Source organism: Lemur catta, chromosome 5 (genome assembly GCF_020740605.2).
Source record: "Lemur catta isolate mLemCat1 chromosome 5, mLemCat1.pri, whole genome shotgun sequence".
In the NCBI taxonomy this organism is placed as follows: domain Eukaryota; kingdom Metazoa; phylum Chordata; class Mammalia; order Primates; family Lemuridae; genus Lemur; species Lemur catta.
The window spans coordinates 21,682,983-21,703,493 of record NC_059132.1 but is presented as its reverse complement, the minus strand read 5'-3'; the positions used below and the strand labels follow the sequence as shown (position 1 = coordinate 21,703,493).

The 20,511-nt window shown below is 34.4% G+C and overlaps 1 protein-coding gene across 7 annotated transcripts in view; it reads left to right on the top strand.

Annotated features, from left to right (window-relative positions):
* The first annotated feature begins 2,145 nt into the window (after positions 1-2,145).
* Positions 2,146-20,511, top strand: part of GABRG2 (gamma-aminobutyric acid type A receptor subunit gamma2) — a 93,047-nt gene continuing 74,681 nt past the window's right edge. For 4 of the 7 annotated variants that reach the window (XM_045551230.1, XM_045551232.1, XM_045551229.1 and 1 more), the window contains exon 1: positions 2,146-2,834. In XM_045551230.1, coding sequence (XP_045407186.1) covers positions 2,728-2,834 — 107 coding nt within the window. In that variant the 5' untranslated portion in view covers positions 2,146-2,727. The remainder of the gene's footprint in view (positions 2,835-20,511) is intronic. The other 3 variants (XM_045551231.1, XM_045551228.1, XM_045551227.1) reach the window with 1 other exon arrangement.

Below are 20,511 nucleotides of genomic sequence, written 5' to 3'. Positions count from 1 at the left end.
GTTAATCTGTCTTTTTTATAGAGATCTCAGATAGAAACCTTGTCAAGGGTGAGAAAAATGTATTACATTTTCTTCTCTACACTATATACATTTACATATTTAGAATGAAAATATAAGCTTCATATGTATTAAAAACATTTTTATAAATGTTTTATAATATAAAAATTATTTATATTTACTATAAATATAATCTTAAAAATGCGCAAGAATATAGCTAAAATGTGATAACAAAAAATTACTGGAAGAATTCTCTTATAAATACCAGTGAATATAACATTTGTTGCAAAATCTTACAAAATATATGAAAATACTTTTTTCAAGAGCAATCCCCAGATAAGAAAGATCCACAGGCATACTAAGGCATTTATCCATGAATGGCACAATTGAAATTGTACACAGATACTATAAGTAGTAAAATTTCCTCTATGGTTTCTCTTAATATTTAGGGAAATATTTCATTATTAAAGTGGATTGTAATTTACAGGGATCATTATAAGTCTGATAAGGAATCAGTACATGAATCACTACTTCGTGACTGTGACAACATTCATTCTCACAGCCTCATTATTCTTGTCACTAAATAAACCCACTTGAAATGGGCTCCACCAGGTTACTGATTCATAACCAGCCAGTTTCTTACATTTATTTCACTTGCTTGGTTTTTGTAAGCATCTAAGTAAAAAATATATATATATATATATGTATACACACACATATATAAGTAATATACATATAAGTGTAATATATACACTTAAGCCTACAAAAAATATGATTGGATCACTTCATTGTTTATATAGTAATAAACAATCTATGCTTGTTAAAAGAAAAATTATGAATACAAGATGGGGCAAAAGTCCTCACTGTGTAACAGAGAGTGACAAAGAAAGGGGATTTATGTCTGCTCTACCTCCACTGAATCACATTGGAACAAAAGTCAAAACTGCATGTGAATCTCCCTGCTGTTTTATTGGATTTTGTCCAAATGCCTTAACAATATCTCTGCCTAAGGCAGAGTTCTACAGCCATGCAGGTTTCCAGGTGTGCCTGTCAGGCCTTTTCTGCTTCATTGTCGGAATGCATCTGCTCAGCCTACATCATTGGCAGCAGCCACTGGTAATTCTTGCTTCTTTCCTTGGGTATATTTTAGAGTTAGTGATGGAAGCTGTGGACCAGATTTTCTCATGTTCTATTCCTATGTCTCCTGGATTCCTCCCTCAAGTTCCATTCCTAGAAGACTTTTTTTCTTGAAGAAAACATACTTGTTTTGAGAGGACACCCTGTTACTTTCCATAAAGGGATCCAATTTTCCTCTTCATGCATATCTTCATTGTGCTATCTTGATTCTATCGGCACCATGAAACCCTCCTCCACTTTCTTTGCCCTGATGAGTGAATGGGGTTTTCTTTGTGGTGGATGAAGTACTTTGGCATAGAAGGGTACCTTCCATATATCAATATCCAAGGTAACATTCTAGGCAAGAAGGAAGCATACTAATACCACTTCCCAACCCCAGAAAGTTTCAGGATTGTTCCTAAGAACCAGAAGAACAACAACAAAAGCCAATCTCCACATGGCAAACAGAAATCTCTTCGTATTGTTAAATGACCTCTGGACCTTTGCCCACACCTCCTACAAAAAGCAGCCTCCTATTTTTTGGTCTGTTTTCTTTACTCAAGCATCTATCCCCATGCAATTACATTCCTCCACGTTCAAATAGTCTGTGTCTTTAGCTTTTCCCTGGGGGTGGAGAACAAACAAGGGAGGAATGAAACCCGGGAAACATAGATTTTTCTCCATGTCTTTTCATTCTGTCAGTGTTTTCTCCCTTCATTCAAGTTGAATCCACCAAAATCTGTCTTCCTCCAGAGTGGCTTACAGAGAAAACAGCCACTCCTCCCCCACTGTCTGCTCTCCCACATCTAACAGAATAATCCTGATTTCTAAGACCGCAGGATTTTAAAACAAGGATGCTTGGCAGATCTGACTACCACAAACCTTCTGTCACTGGGTGATACAGTTTCTGAGCTCGCTAAGGCATCTGTTGTCCCCATCAACGCCAGCCCTCGCATGCTCGTGCGCACAGTGAAGGGTTAAAAAGGAAAGACACCACGCATGTGTTAATTCGTGCTGCAGCAGCGCGCATCGCTTCCACTTTGACCTCCTGGTTAATCTGCGTGGTAGTTAATCATGCAGAGTCTCTAGTGATTTTTTTTTCTATTTCTTTCAAACGCACACACACACACACACACACACACACGCACACACACACACGCCCTGCCCCTTCTAAAAAATAAATCAAAATAAAGCAAACAAATAAACAAATCTGAAATGCAGGACTTGGGGGATTCGAGTGAGTGTGAGGGCATGAGTATGCATATGAGTGTGCTCGCCTTTCTCTCCCCCTTATTTGTCTCGGTGTGAGTCTTTCCTGTACCCTCCCCCTGCCTCAATTATATGACTCCCCCAGACTTGGAAGCCGCTGCCTGAGCTGACGCTTGATGATATCTGCAAGCGTTGGTGCTGATCTTACTTCTTTCTGCCCCTTGAATATTAATCCCCTAAGCTGGGAGCAATACGTCTCCCCAGTGACGGGATCTCCGGGAGGTAGGTGGGGGGAGCCGCCGGCAGATCATAAGCATAATAATAATACAAAGGGGAGGGGTTCTTCAGGAACGAAAAGGCAAGAGGCAGGCGAGAGGAGAGGAAAAAAAAAAAAAAAAAAAAGCGATGAGTTCGCCAAATATATGGAGCACAGGAAGCTCAGTCTACTCGACTCCTGTTTTTTCACTGAAAATGACGGTGTGGATTCTGCTCCTGCTATCGCTCTACCCCGGGTAAGATGTGCTTTTTTTCGGCGTTTTGTTCTGAAGAGGTGGGGGAAGGGGTGGGGGTGTGGAACTCAGGAGACCACCCAGATTTCAAACACTCTCCTAGGATTTGGGGTTTTATAATTTAGTGTGTGTGGTGGTGGTGGGGGGGTGGAGTGAATATATGGGGCAGGAACGGGAGGGAGGAAAGAGGAAGGTCACTTTCGTTTATTTATTAATGTATTAGATTTTATTTTTTTGTTTTGTTTTAGAGTGGAAAAGCTAGCCTCGTAAAGACTTTGTATTGGGGAGTAGCATTTTGACAATATTGCAATCTGATGTCTGTCGAGGTGGGCTGTGCTGATACACGCCGGCAGTTGAGGCCATGTTGAAGGCTTTTGGGGTGGGGGTCTGGAGGAGAAAATTGCAAATGGGGTCCTGGAGCCCACCCGAGAGATATGCATGAGGGAGGAGCTGGGGAGGGGGCGGGCTGCCCTGTTCTTGTGCACTGAAGCGTGGCTTGCTCCTGCACCTGGGCATTCTTAAGGTCAGACCGCCAGGGTTTCTGTCCAGCCTTCATTGACCCGGCAGCCAGACTCCCTCGATGGGCAACATGGTTCAGCACCAGGGACAGCAGTCTTGGTTAGGGCCAAATGGAAACAAGGCTTGTTTCACTTGATAGGACATCTCTAAATCTACACAGGATATCCATACAGTCGGACAGAAGGCCGATGAAGCCAAGAAGCCCTAATAAAACCCAGGGCCTCTTCTCTGGTTATCACTCCCCTTTCCTTGAGATGGGAGGGGGTCTATTGGGCACTGGGTGGAGAATGTAGTTACATGCATGCATGGGGGACTATATGTTTGGGAAAGAGTTGGCCTTGCTGCAGTGTCAAAAATATGCTGAACCAGGTGAATGTGATACCAAAATCGTGAGGTGTGCATTAATTTTCTAGAGCCTTGCTGCACTGAATAGAAAAGAGGGGAAGGGGAAAATTGGACTCCTGAAAACACTGAGCATGTGTGTGCTCCAAAATGTTTGCATTTAAATTGTCTTGAACTTCCTTGCACTAAGGATATTAGGGGAATATATCCAACCCTTCATGTAGCTTAGTTAACTATTCATCTACCTACCTAAATGTCTCCCCGTTCCAAGCTTTCCAGCCAGGACCAAAGGCAGGTTAGAGGTCCACTATTTACACTACTTACATTCTTCTATACTTTCATTTTGAAAGAAAGCTCTTTAAAAATTATTCTATACTCTGGTTTCTCTTCAGATTGAATAAATCTTTCACTTTTTAAAAATTATTTTAAATCTCCCATCACCCCCCTCAAAAAAATAAAGAAAAAGAAAAAATAAATAAACTAGCTATAAAAGAAATCAAGACACTGCCCTAAGGAATTTCTTTTCTGGACCTCTCTTTTCTGGGGTAGGTATTGGGACATGTAGATTTCTGCTAAAAGAGACCCAGGAAAAACAAGGAGTGAAAACCTCATCTTAGAGTTTCTAAGCAGAGAGGGTCCTCTTACACTTCCAGCACTTTTTATACCTTCTCCCTCATTTACTTCAAAAACAGAATATATTTTCACTAAGAGTATAAGATTGAGTAGCTTTCTCAGAAGAGGAGGGTCTTTTACTGAAAAGAATTTTATATGCAATACGCTTTAGTGGAATTCTGGAAAAATACTTTTCCTATTCAAAATTTGAACACAAATTTTTATATTTAATGTTGTGTGTAGCTATTAATTTGTTTCAGAAGTTAGAGAGATGACAGTTGCTTATTAATAGAAAATACCTTTCCCATATTTCTACCATTTATGAAACCTGTGGATTAAAATCTAGACAAGACATAGGGGAATATGTCTTTCTTTTAACTCACATCCTTCTTGGTAAACAATTGCCTAACTAAATAGATGAGGATATTCTTATTTATTTTATCTACAATGGTCCTATTTTAACCAAAACATGTTTAATTTTATTATTGTCCATTATAGTATAGTATTTAAGAGGTCTTGTTGCAACAGATCCACGTTTTCAATTTCAATGTGATATAAAAAGTGACATTTGATGATACATTTTAATTTTCAATTCTTACCAGAATATTCTAGATGAGCTTTTTATAGAGCTCTAAATAATGGGAGCTATCTGTCATGAAAACTCTCCAATAGGGTGATTTTTACATTTTCTGAGTAGTGACAAAGAATGGAGTCATTGCAGTTTGGTGCAGAGAATGTGATCAGAGAGTTTCAGTTTGCTGCAATTTCATAAAAAAGGCTATTTGAATGGTTGAATAATAATGGAGGTAAATAGGAGCTTTAATCTCTGAAGCTGATCCTGAGGAAGGACAATAAATAACTGGGAAAAAAATTGGGACCCTAGGAGCCAAAATAAAATAGTCTTTGGGGGTAAACAGTAGCAGTAGAACTATCTAGAAAGTTAAAGAGAAATAAAAAAACCATGTAATTGACTTTTTTATTTATATAACTCTAAAGAGTAAGTTTTTCCTCTCATTAAATGACTAAATGCATTAGTTTGTGTCTATACAAAAGTAAAACAAAAAGGAAAATACAGCCTTAGTTTGAGAATATTAATAGCTAATGTCTCTTCTTATAAGTGAAACAGTTAATTTCTGAAGCTCAAAATTTTCTAAAGTTTCACCTATCTTATTTTCAATGTTATCATAAATATCACCAAGGCAAATTACTGAAATGGAGATTCCTAAACCATACACTGGATGATTCTGAATCCTTATGTCTGGGGTGAAGAACAGGTATATTCAACAGGAGTATTTTCAACAAGTAGCCTAGTTGAAGAAAAATGGTCTACACTTTGCTGACTTCCAAAAGTTTATTCATCACTATAGTTAATATTTAAAAGTGCTTTTATCACTACTGCTTTATTAAGTTCAGATCAATGAATCAATTTAACATCCAGAATTTTATTTACATATAAACCATTGGGTATATCTTACAAATCATAAAGTATAAGAAATAATATAAAGGATCTTAATAAACCCACATTACATATGAAGACATTGACTGCAAAAAATCAAACATATATACATGAATATGTAACTATATTCCTAAATATAATTATATTCACAAACTATATATACTTCACATACATTTAAGTTTTAAAACAAATCTTATAATTTTATAAACTCTTTCAAGTAACTTTATTTCATCTCAGAGTAAAAAAAACCTTATTAGGAAGAAAACAATTAGGAAACAATGGAAAAATAATTTGAATAAGTAGGAATAAGTAAAGCAAGAAAAATGTTTTCATTTTATTAGGATAAAATGAGATTTTATAATCTACTTCAAGTGATTAAGAATTATTTTTGAAGGAAGATTGAGCAAAAATGAATTGGATTGAATTTTTAATGATCAGTCTAAAACCTAACTTTGAAGTGCTAGTCCTGAGATTTTAAAAAGAAAATTGAGTTAAAGGCTTATAAATATTTTCAATTGTAGCTGTTACCTGAAAGGAAGAGTTTTAGGCGATTTTTCTTATGAGGTGCTAAAGTGTTTTTATCCCATAGTTAAATTTTACATAGCTTTTAACTTTAATGGGCTATGACCATGCATGTAGAGGAAATATTGTGATTCTTCAATATAACTGTATTTATTTACAGAATTCCTCTCTACAGCCAAGCTTATTTTTCCCTAACATTCTATATGCTCCACCTGGTTTTATCTAGAAAAAAATAATCATTTCCTCAGCATATTTAATTGCTTTAGCTGTAGACATAGCATTTCAAATAGTCTACCATGAGGCAAACAAACATCTACCTAGAAAAAAAAAAAAAGAAAGAAAGAAAAGAAATACTTATCACTCAGTATTTCCCAGAATCCAGTTGCCCACCACTATCTAAACAAAACACCCAGATTCTAGCAGGAGCTTAAAATTGGCTTTTAATTTAAATATTAGTTATAAACATGTCTCTCTGATACCTTAAACTCATTTTAGAATAGCCAATTATCTCAAAACAATTGATTTATGGAATATTTTAATGATAGAGATCTCTGTTCTATAAATACATTTTTAAAATTTGTTTCATGCTAAGAATTTCCACTCAAATTGGAAGCAAGTTAAGACTCCCTTAAGAGATCTTATCTTTGTTGTAAATATTATGTTACAAGGGTTCTGGCTACCTCCCTGCTCCAATTCCCCGGCCATTCTAAGACAGATTTTCTGAGTTTGAGTAAAGTAGGCTTTACTAGAATGATACATACTTGTCGTTCTCCAGAGGACTTCTGCCAAATCGATTGAGTACCGAAGATTGATTAAAAGTTATAATTAGAGCATTTGGGGAATTGTTTGACAACGATGGGTGTCAGCACAATTTAAGTGCTTAAAGATTCAGGATTTCAACTGAGATGGATGTTCCAGACGTGTTACTTTATTCAGATAGATATAAAGAGAAGCCTACATCTTTCTGCTACTGGGTTATAAGAGATCTATGTGACATCTTCCAAGTCAGAAACAAATAGTCACAATCTAATATCAATTTCATGTCCTACTCGTACCATGTATGCACATACACTGAATCCAATTTACATAAACACACACATGTAGATATACAATCTTCACTGTGACTCTGCAAAGTAGTTATTGTCAAGCGCATTTGACAGATTAGAAAATCAGGATTACAGACAGATTAAATGACTTGCTTAAAAGCAACAGATAATTAGAAGTAGCATACTATAACGATGAGTATATATGTGGATAGATAGAAATATATAGGTATAACAAGTAAACTACATATAATGATAAGTGTACTAACATATATGTATAAATTATAATAACCAGTTATATTTTAGATATGTAACTATCATCTTATGTGTTTTTGTGATCAGTTTCAGTGCATCAATACTCTTCTTATAACTGTAGTAGCTGGACTAGATTATCTATAAGATATTTATCAGCTTTAATTTTTGTGATTCTCTGATTCTATCTTCAGATGCTAGATACCTTAGAACAGATACCTTACATCCATTCAGCCCATCAAATAAATCAAAATGTTTAATTTATATAGGGGCATGGTTTAAGGTACTCAGTTTCCATTGTTTTGATGGAAAGCTCTAGACAGAAATGCTTAGCAATAGTCTGCTATCCAGCTGTTTTTGAATTTAAGAGCATACTAAATGACATTAGGTCTTAACCAAAATTATCTTTAGAAAATATATTTTCTCAATGGTTGTGTTTATGTAAGTAAAGCATAGTTTAATCTGCAATTAGTTCATTGTCCAGAAACTTAACTATGCCATGTCATCTCATTTTTAAAGAAGAGATCTTGCCTTCTACTGAGTAAATTTACAGGATAACTTATGCAATGTTGTCCTTCAGTTTTCTTACAAAAATCCTTATGAAAGTGAAATGCAAAATTGAGGCAATTATACTCAATATTAAAATATAAATGATATTACAAATTAATATATGGATATGTACATTTTTAATATAAAGATATTTAAAGATGACCTGTTTTTAATCACCTCAATCATGCAAGCAGCTGCTTAATTAATTTTGCTATATAATAGTAATATCAAAGCACTTACATTTTAATATTTAGAGGAACAAGAAGTTATAATTTTTAGAAATTGATGGGGGGTTTAAATTTTTACAAAAATATTTTCATCCACATTCTTATTCTCTCAATAGACTCATGAGTTAGATGAGGAAGATAATATTTTCTTCTTCTAACAACTGTAGAAAATGAGATACAGAGAAATTAAGGGACTTGTCCAAGGGTCCTTCAATATTAGCCGAAGGGCAGGGTTAATACCTCCTCCTTGCATTCCTGTTGCAACACACCACACTACACAAGTATAGTGGTTCTTTTTCTTTCTAAATGTAAGAAAGTACTTGGATTGTTTTGAGATGTGAAAGGCCTCTCCACTTTGCCCTCCTGGCGGGGGGGGTTATTTCCTATTCATTTGTTCCATATACTAGAAAATAAATATCCTTTACAAGGAACTAAAAAGCTCCTTTTAAGTTACACATTAGTGGCTTAGGGTGAAAATAAAATTTAACTCCAAATCATATTAATCCCTGTAGTATTATGAGAGCACAAAACATGGTAATAATTCTATATTATTATAAAAATCATTGTGTAACTCTGCATAGATACAATACCATGTAAATGCTAAATATGTAGCCCTGATACTACACTCTCCACCCATTCATAAAGAAAACTATATGAACATCAAATAACATAATAGTGGGGAAAACAAGGGATGTTTTTAAAGGAAAGATCCTTTATAATAATTGAAACCCTGCCACAAACCGAATTGTGTTGTAGAGCCAAAGTTATGTAGTGAGAGAAATATACACTGAGTTCTGTAATTTACTTAGGTATGTTTAAATAAAACGGCCAAAACAAACTGAATATAACATGTCAACATAATCTTGTTAAGAAGATATAAATGATGCTTTTTTGTGTTCATTTTGTTGGTTGTCAGTCCATTTTATAAATTGCTTTTGAAAACACATTTGAAATAAGTAATTGAGGAAAGCAACTCTAGATATAAAAAAGTAGAAATAAATGTATCATGGCTTAATTATTCATTACAGAAATAATTTTCAAGCCAGGAACTGGGTGTGTAATTAGGGGTCACCAGAAGACACGATGTCTGCCATAATGGAGTCTGCCGTTTCATGAGTAACAGGCAATGATCAAGAAATGTAGAAATAATTATTAAGTTTTAACTCAGGAAAATGCTACCCAGAAAAGTCACATGGCACCAAGAGAGGATATAACAGATTTCTAGCATAGTGAAAACATAGGACAGAGAAACTGAGCTCCGCAAACTAGCTAAAACTCATCCAGAGTCATCTGATCGGTTAGTATTAATATTCTAACATTCTTTTCAAGGCCACAATATTCTGTTGGATTTGTTGCCCCCAATTGCAGAGGGTTTCACTTGAAAATAAATGGTAACTTTTTAAAGAAGAAAAACGGTGTAAATTTTTTGAAATGTTTTGAAGATTACTTTACCTTTTTCTTTAAATCTATGTGATAGACAAATAATTACATTAAGGACAATTAAATAAAGCGATGCTGTGGTCTATAGCATTATCTTAACATAGACTCAATAGCCAGTTGATGGGTTTTTGCTCCACCAAGTTCTTCCCCAATAATCTAGGTACACATAAGATAAGGTATTCAAGTTACAGTCTGAAAATGAATTCATTTTCCTACCATCACCTTCTACTGATACATCTTCTCTGAGTCTTTGATAATCCAATATCAGTAGTCAAATACAGTCAAATTTTTAATTTTTAGATTTATTCTATTCCTCTTTACAGGGAAAAAACATGACCAACTCAAATGTACATATAAGTTGTAAGCTTACAATTAATTTCAGAAATATTAAGACATGAAGACTAGGATACAATAGAATGAAGAAATACAGTGAATTTTGGGGGGGGAACATTTTAGTATTAAGTGCAAAAAACACTGTGTGTGGCCTATAAAAATACACACAGAAAGACATTGTTGTGCCTAAGTATTTTTTTAATATTGATAAATTACAATGTTTTGGTAAAAGAATAGATGTTAAATTATCAACTGCTTTTTAAGCCTATTTTCTTCTAATACCCTTCTTCAAATTATTGCATTAGAATAAGCAAGTGTGCTTTTAGTTCCTTTCAAATAATGATTCTACAAGGAAGGTGTCATATACTCACGCACATATATACACATCTGCAACTTGCAGATGTTTATTTTAAATCTCATAAAACAATACTTTTCCCATCACATAAAAAAGAGATTAAGTAAATACATATTCCTGCTAAATTGTTCCAAAATGAAAGAACAAACAAATCGACTTTAAATTTAATGCTACACTCAGATATTTTCCCTTTCTTAACAGGAAAGTGATTTTCCCTAGTACTTCTTGATAGGGAAAATTTGAAGAGATAATTTTAGTAAGTAACGACATTTAGATGATTCCAGGTAAAAAAATTATCATTTAAGCAAATCGTCTTCTTTTCATTTCACTCTGCTGAAGGAATTCTGAATTCTTTATTTTTTAATCATTTTTTATAATTTTCAAAAAAACTCACCTCTTGATTTTTTCAAATTTGTACACTTGATAATGTGTTGTACACTAATGTACAAATATATCAGAATTTATTTTTGCAGTCTCCTGTTGATGGATATTTGGTTGTTTCCAGTCATTAGCTATTATGATTCATGCTGCTATGAGAATTCTTATACAAGTCCTTTTGTGGACACATCTTCATTACTCCTGGGTAAATATTTAGGAATGGAATGCTGGTCATAGGGTAGATGTATGTTTCAGTATATAAGAAACTACCAAACTGTTTTCCATTTTATACTCTTATTTGCAGTGTATAAGAGTTTCAGTTACTTTCTGTCCGAATCAACAGATGGTGTGACCAGTCTTTTTTATGTTAGCCATTTTAGAGAGTGCAAAATATTATTTCTTTGTAGCTTACATATGCATGATCCCAATAACTAGTGATGTGTAGCTCCTTTTCATATGCTTCTTCGGCCATTTGTGTAACTTCTTTTGTTATACATCTGTTCAAAATGTATTTGCTCATTTTTAAAGTTGGGCTGATTGTCTTTTATGTTATTGATTTATAGAAATTCTTTGTATATTCTGGATTATAAGTTTTATTTGAAATTGATTATTTTTGGTTCAATTCCACAACAAATTGCTTAAATAATTACTTTTATTATTTAAATAATTTAGATAATTATTCAAACTTCACAACCTTCATAAATTCATATTTTTGGAAATCATAAAAATTTAGATAAATTTAGTTTATTCTATACCTAAGCTGTTTTTATAAACTGAATTATTTTAGGAAATTTCCCTAACTCTAGGGTCAACATTTGTTTTACGTCTATAAGACAATTTAATTGATATGGTGTACTGCAATATGTACTATCCTCCTCTAAAAATGTGGAAAGTGTATAATAACTGAATTATATCCATGTTTAGATATTAGCATTAATTAATTTAAAAATCTTTGATTTTATGCTTTCTATTTTAAGATGATACTTAATCTGCCTGAATGTCCCTATAACTAATTTATTAAACAGGGTGAATTTAGAAGGGTGTGATCCAGAAACTCTGTTTTGTTTAAATCTCATCTGTTGCATCTCTCTTCCCCACACTTAATCAAGAACTCAGGTAAATCTCATAGCTTTTCCATTCACTTTAGGCTTTAGAATCATCTCATTTTCAGATACTAAAGTCTCATCTGAATTAATCCTTGGATCTCTCATTCAGGTTAAATCTTTTTCTGTTCTCTAATCGGGCCCGACCAAAGATTTCTGCAGCCTGATGCTATTTCTTCACTTTTTAGTCTCTACCACACGTTCTTATTATGCTGCTTTTGGCTTTTTCAAGATTGAGGTGGCGTGAGGGAGGTGAGTTAAAGGAACATAAAGATCTTAGTTTTTACTGTCTGGTGATAGATGTTTAAGGGCTGAATCATTTTTCATGGTGGGATTGGATGATAACCCTTCCTCTTTTCCCCTTCTGGGGGCTTCCCGTGCTGCACTATTTGGACATGGGTTATGTCTAAGATGGCCAGTATTGTAAGACGCTCCCTAAACCCCACTCCAGGGATACATCCACTCTGGTTCTGCTAGTATTGTCTTGCCAAATAGGTAGCCTTTTTAAGAGAGTTCCAGCACAACTATTTTTCTGGCATCCACTTTGTTCATGGGAAAACGAAAACCTCAGCATAACTGCTTGTCAGATTCTGAAAGCAAAGGTCTTTCTCACTCAGATTCACTGTCAGGGTAGTTCAAACCAGCCTATTAACCTTTAGATTTCTTCAGCAGTCATTGGACAGTTCACACCGTAGAGAATACAGCGCAAATTGCCCTAAGAATTCTCTATCCACCCTCTGTTCAGAGAACGCTAAGAAGCAGGTATGAAGTTTTTCTGTTTGGGGTAGAGACAAGAATCCACCTGTTAGTCTTTTTTCATAGTAGACATCGTTGAGCGCTTTTCTCGAATACCTGTTCACTTGCCTTGAGATGACAGTGGAGCAACCTCCCACGGTGAGAGGAGGAGATAAAATTGCACAGCTCTTTCTACTCTTAGGCCAATAAACCTCTACCACAAGAGCTCCTCTCTCAATGAATCCTTAAACTTTCATTATACAGCTGCAGCACAGGCGAAGGAAAAGGGCCCCAGGGCTGGTTTTTGACCTTCTCTAGCAAATTCTGTTTCTTCTTAGTAGTCTACCACATTTATATTAAATGAGTATATTTCTCATCTATTTTTCTCAGACTTGGGACATCAGCCATGATAATAATAGGGAAAATCTTATTGAATATTCTGTTTTCTATGCAATGTGTTTCTTCCAGATATTCAGAGGTCACTCACCTTCTTCAAGTCTTTGTTCACACCTCACCTCCTCAGCAAGGCCTACACTGATCACTTAATGTGATATGGCAAACTCCTCTCCCCTCCAAATTCCCCTTATCTTCTTCTTTTCTCAATACTTACTTCAGCCTTTAGTAGGTAATCAGAAAGTTTTAATGTTGTTTATTGGTTTGTCAGTTTTACTTTTCATTTTCTATCTCTCTCAGCTAAAAGCCAGGATCCACGAAGGCAGGGATGCCACCAGTATAACCCCGCTTTTACAGATGTGCCTTGCCCCTAATAGATGTTCAATAATTATTTGCTTAATTAAATAATAAAAATTGCACTCATTTTTTGTGAAATTTGTATTCTTTTATAAAAGGGAAAAAGAAACATTTTCAACTTTTTTGCAATATCTCACTTGAGTTTCAATAAAATATATCAGAAAAATGCAAATGCACATAAAACAGAAGAACTGAGATAGAGGTTGTCACGTCTGGCCTCTTGACGGATTGTTGTCCTGGTTCTTCAGCTCCTTGCTTGGAAAATTCACAAGTAGGGCTGGTGTGACAGAGTGACCCCAGACAGGAAGCAGTTCCACACAGTTTTCATTGCAGAAAAGAAGGGAGCTATACAAAGCAAGAGTATGTTCCAGAGAGGAACTGATCAGTCTCCATGAGTGGAGAAAGACATAAGGACTCCCAGGTGGTTTCGTTTTATTGGCCTGGCTCGGGGCGGGCTTACCGGAGGTGTGGGCTGTTACCGGATGACTGATATAAATGATTGACAGGTGTTCTTATAAGAAAGTTGCAGCTCCACATACAGGTGTGTATGCATCAAAACCTCAGGTCCTGCTCTTTGCGGTTGCTAGCTGCGTTTTCCTGCCGTCCTCCCCGCACCACTTCTCCACCGGTAGGAACTGCCCTGCCCTCCTTGCCTTTATCTGCCACCTGCAGATTTGTCCCCTGCCTAACAATGGGGCACAATCTGATTCAGGTGCAGGTGACCCCAAATGTACCTTCCTGAATTTCTATTTATTTTGTTAATCATATTTTGTTCAATTCCTACACATTGTGTTCCCAGCATGGCGGTAGGTGCTGAAGACATAGCACTGAACGGGCAAATATTGTCCTTGCTCTTATAGGACTGATATTCTAGCATGAAAGCATTTCCTAAATATTTTAATTTTTATAATATAATTATATTATAGATAATATTTTATGTTTTTAAAAATTATAACCCTACTGTTATAAATTTACTTATAGACAATATTGTGCCTATGTATTGATTTGTCTCACTTATTGCCTCTGGTTTAAGGAAATGTGCATCTAGCTCTGTAACTAGATGCATATTTTATACTCAACTATTTTTGAAACTGTAAATCCACATAATTCTGTTCATTTTCCCCTTGAAATAGGCTAAGATGGGATATCATTTGACTCTTGTTGAGCTCTGAAATGCTGTGTTAAATGTGGAATGGAAATAAATACAAGATGGACACACTCTTTCCTGCCTGCCTCCTGCCTTCAATAAATGTTTATTGAGTTCCTAATATAATACTCGGCACTGAGCATAAAACAATGGTTATCTGCACAGACCTTGAAGTCCTGGGGAAGGCAGGCAGTAAACAAACAAACAAATACATAAATACACTTCAAATTGTGGTAGTGTTGAGGAAATAAATAGTGAGGAAATAAAAAGTGTGGTGTGATGAAAAAATCTGGAAATTTCACATTGCATAGGATGGTCAGGAAAGGCCATTTATGAATAAAGGGTACGAATTCCTGCTATGGAAAGCTCGAAGGGAGACCATTCGCATCATAGGTACCAGCAAGTGCAAGGGCCCTGAAAGAAATAAGAGCTTGGTCTCCTTTAGGAACTAAAAGAAGGCCCAAATGGCTGGAGGACAGTGAGCAAGGATGAAAGTCAGGAGATAGGATTTGGGAGGAAGGAAGCTATTTCTTAACACATGGCCTTGAAGCCATAGTAAAGAATTTGAACTGCATTCCCCATAAGGAGTTTGGATCAGGAAAAACACTTCATATACTAATACCATCAGTTACATTCTTAGGAAGGAAGTGTACCTATTTGATTTGGGGAATGGTGAGGATTGCAGTTTACCTATCAATTTTCAGTTGCTTGGCTACCAACTAAAGTGTTGACTTGTAGCTTCCCTGGAGATACACACAGTGCTGCTCTCCATTCTACTCAAAAATCTTAGCAAGACCAGGAACCAGTGATTGACTCTCTTATTAGGTCAATGACTTGAAACATAATTATTTTATGGCATCGTTAGGAAATTATTGTACTTTATTTAACCAATGTGTTTAAACAGATTTATTTTTATAGAGTTAAATACTTTGCATTGAATAAATGGCAAAGACTGCTGCTAAATTTCAAATTAATTAATATGATTTAGGCAGTAATTAATTGTTTAAAATTTTAAACAATTAATGATTCTCATAGAGAGCATTAACAAAAATACACTTATTTCTTATCCACGAAATTTGTTATTGGAATTTAATCTATATACAAAAGAATCATGGAAGGTAATATCTGATCTAAAAGTCAAAAAGAGATTCCAAAATTGTGTATCAAATTAACAAGAAACCACAGTGCCATTTTGTTAGAAAAATTTTCTTTCTCCCCACAAGATTTTTAAATTTTTAAGTTCAATTACCTCATACTTTAGTATCAAGAAATTTCACAAGAATCTCAGGTCATAGGATGTTTTGAAAACTTCAGTGATTTAGTTTATAGAATAATAGTTTTACTTTTAAGTTATCATACAGCAAAACTGACCTTTTTTAATGCAAAGTTGTATGAATTTTAACCTATATGTAAATTCTTGTAAGTACCATAAGTACCACCCAAATCAGAATACTTAACAGTTCTATCTCCTCAAAAAAAAAAAAAAAAAAATTCCTTAACTCTTTGCAGCAAATAGTCTGTTATTCATCACTGAAGATTTTCCTTCCAAGAATGTAATATAATTACACTTGTACAATTCATTTACCACAATGCCTTTGAGATTCATCTAAGTTACCAAGGTGTCAAATAAGCACATACAAAGAGGTTCAGCATCATTAGCCATTGTCCATTATGTAAATGCAAATTAAAATCATAATATGATATCACTACATGCGTATTAAAATGGGCAAAATAAAAACCATACTGGCAAGACCAAATGTTGGGGAGGATGTGAAGCAACTGGAACTCTCACACATTGCTAGTGAGAATAAAAAATGTGGTACAGTTACTCTGGAGAATAATTTGGCAATTTCTTATAAGGTTATACATATACCTAACATATTACTCAGTGATCCCACTTCTAAATGTTTACATCAGGTAATTAAAAATGTATGTTCCAGAATAATAGCTTTTAAAAAACAGTGATTAGCTAAGAATTTTTTCAGAAATGGTTGTATAAAAATGATCACATTGAGTTTTATAGACAAGATGGGGGTTTCTTTTATTTTGATATGAGAGTGCATTCTTGATTGACATTAATCATGAACTTTTCAATGGTTATGTGTTCTGCTTTGGTGGTACTGGTGATTATGTACTTGATGATATTGGAAAGACTAGAAAAAAATAATGATAGGGAAACAAGAGGGAGAAGTATGGATTCCTTGGGAGCCTCATTTTACAATCTGTGCATTAGTGTTGCAGCCTTTTGCGAGAGGTAATAATATACTACTCAGAAAAGACAGCAAATTACCTTGTTATTCCATTAAGCCTCTCTCTCTCAGTAAGATGAATTCATAATTATTTGAGGCTTTTAGCCTTATTGTATGAAAAAAGATCTAAATTTGTAAATCTATGAATTGTACAAACAACTCTTTTCTACTGTAGAAATTTTTTATTTGCTTATGAAACCAACTTGCTGACTTAAAAAGCATACTTAAACTTGGGGTGAACTGAAGATGATTTCAAACTCCATTTGGGATTTTTTTTATATTGTTACAGAATTCCAGGAACAAAAGTAATTTGGGACTTTCTAAAATACATTCTTAGAACACTAATTTGTGCGCATTCTTAGTATAGAACTTTTAAAAAAAGTAATAATTCCAAGTACTAAGAATAGTGCTTAGCTCATAGAGATGTCTGTGAATAAACACAAATGAGTGAATGAACATAGCGTTTCTTATGATCTAGAGAATGCATAATTCCTAGTTATGTAAATTTATATTATATAGAGGTAAAAATAAACTATTTATATAATGGGAGTAGGAGGAATGAGGAAGAAGACCAGTAGTAGCAACAAGACTAAAAGATAAGGATGAGACAAGACTGGTTAATGTCTTAAAGTGAACAATAAAGCCTTGATTTGAGAAAATATTTTATCTATAAATAGTCAATGCAAACTTGTCTTCTAGAATTGGCTATGCCCACAAGGACAGATTAGGGATTTGTTTGACTTGAACTTAAAGATCAAAGTTAAAGCACAATTTTAGAAGAAAAGAAAGAAAGAAATGTAAAAGAAAGACAAGAAAGAAATGTCCCCAGAATTATGGTCACTCAGTTGTATGTACACATGCTGGTAAAACTCCTGTTCAAAAGTGGAAATTTAATCAATTACTTGAAAAAAATAGCGCCATGGCTCCAAATATTTGAATATTAAAAGAAAATCGAAATATTTCATTTCCTGTTGCCACAGAGTAGAACACACTACAGTGATATGAATTTTCAGTATAATTTAATACATTTGAATTTGATATATTTTAATATACATCTGAATATATGCAGATATTGCATGCAATAAAACCAGCCTTCATTTTCAAATACTTATTCTTAGTGACTTTTAAACTATCCTAAATCTGAAACAATTTAATCTTTCATCCTTGTATCATGTGAAAGTACATAGTTCTCCTATCCATCTGTGGTCCCCTTGTACATATGTGAAAAATTGTGCGTGTTTATATATTTGATTGTTTTTTTTTTTGCTAAAGTTTTATCAGTTCCTCAAAATATTGTACATTCTAGAGTAAAATATTCTTCTTACAGAAATGGAGATTTAAAAATGAATACAGAGACACATTGATAGAAATAACTTTATTATCAAGTTGAAGGTGCTGACAGACAGAACTTAGTCATGTTCTTCCATGTGAAAATGCTGGTAATATCATCTTGCATTGTTATGTGAGTCGTCTTTTTCTAGCTGTTCAGGTACTTATGTTCACAAATAGACGAGAGGTGTTTTGATATCAGCATTGCACTTTTTTCCATCTGCAACTGTGTCTTCCATAAAAGAGTCTCAGATATTAACTGATTACCTGAAGGATCAAGAAATCTAAATTTATAATATAAGGCATTGTTTTCCCGATTCAGCCAACCTTCTAGTTTTTACCACATGTAAGTGACAACTGGTCATTTATTTTTTTTTATAAAACCAAGCATCATTTTAGTATAATTATCTTATGTATTATATTTAATAATAAAAACAATAAAAACTGGAAAATGAGGCTGATGCCATAGCACTCTAGCCTGGGCAACAGAGTGAGACTCTGTCTCAAAAAAAAAACAAAAACAAAAACCTGGAAAATCAGTGTCACTTTTCATAACAGAATACAACTGCAAGGTAAACCAGTCAAACCAGAACAAAATTAACAAATTTTAATTATATAATTTTGTCTACTAGATGTGGGGAGTTTGCTATTGTTCCCTTTAGAATGTAGATTAGCAAATTGGTAAGAGAGGCTAAAGGCAAATTAGAAATAAACCAAGACTTTGTCCTTAATATAATTAGATGTGCTAAAAGAAAATTAAAAAGGAAAAGACTTTCTAATTATGTATTTCAATATCTTTTAATACTATGCCTATGTGACATTTAATTAAAATCGTCTATGTCCCAGGGGCAGGTGTCCCATGCTTTGGGAAACACTAATAAGGGGCTATCTTAGTACATAAATATTAAGGGTGATGCTCTTTTGCATTTCCAGGTTACCTTAAATACTAAATGACATCTGACTTTCCTAAGAGCAGTTACCAAAGTAGTTATTTACTCTAAGAAAACAAAGTCCAGGGGCATCTGTCATACTCTGTTACAATAGCTCTTAATTATGGCTACATCTTAGAATTAGTTGAATACCAATGTCTTGGTCCCACCCTACACCAATTAAATCAGTATCATAAGAGGTAGCCCCTTAGCACTGGCATTTTTTAAATCCTTTCATGTAATTTTAACATACACCTAGGGTTAAGAATGACTGGTCTTTGTCCAATTTTGAACATTCTGTGTGTGCTGGACATTGAGCTTGCTCAGTGCATGATTGTCATCATATAAATGCTTTGTATTTCTTCCTTGATATATACCTCGATAGTAAATCAAGAAATGTAAATCAAGAAATACATCGTTCTCTGACACTAGTTTTTATGGCTTGCGTTATCTTCTGTGGTTAAAATTGGTCTTGGATTTTCATAGTCAGAACATAGCAAGAAATGCAGAGTCCACGTGTGTTTCTGGAGTGAGGGAAAGGAGTGCCCCAAATTTTATTGATTTAATCTGTCACCATGTTGTCATTTAGTCCAATAACAATGCCAGTATAGTGTGTATGTTCTGCCACCTGATTAAAAAAATCGTTGCATGAGACTAACATATTTATGGAGCCACTTCAGGTTACTGCCTTTTAAATTTCCATGTTAGTGTGTAGTGTGCAAGGTGAATTGTCCTAGTTTTCTAGTTTTCTCAAGATTATTCAGGTTATGAAGCCATACATTAAGTGGAACAAAGTTCGTGTAGCTTCTATTCTGTGGCAAAGTGTATACAAATGAGAAATCGAGAACACTATTTTTTATCGTTTTGTAAATAATCACATTGCAGTGTTTTACAAATAGATAAATTAGAAAATATGCCAGGTTAATAATCATTCATTGAAATTTCTTTCTAACCCCAGTTTTAGCATCCACACTTTTATTTCTATCCTTTCCAACAGCCATAGTCAGTTGAGATAACTTTAGAATTGGTTTCTTGCATTAACCTTGGTCTTGTTTCATTTTAATACAAAAATATTTTCAATATACATCATTGGAGTTTTCACAGCAAGGAACCAACAGTGTTTAATGAAGAGAGTGATGGCTAATATGCAATAGCATTTTATGTAGGCAGTTCATTTTGCTATTAACTGTAATTTTTACATTGGCAAACATATAAAGAGAGTGAGTTTTACTATGTTAATTTTGACAAACATTGAATCTTCTTTAAAAAATAACCCATACTCTTATTTTTATAAGTGTTCATTGAGTATCTTGCCGAGTGGCAGCCACTTGCAAAGTTTTGGAAAACAACACCTTTGAAGACAAAAATAGTCCTTGCCCATAGGGATCTAATGCTCAGCTTCTGACCTTC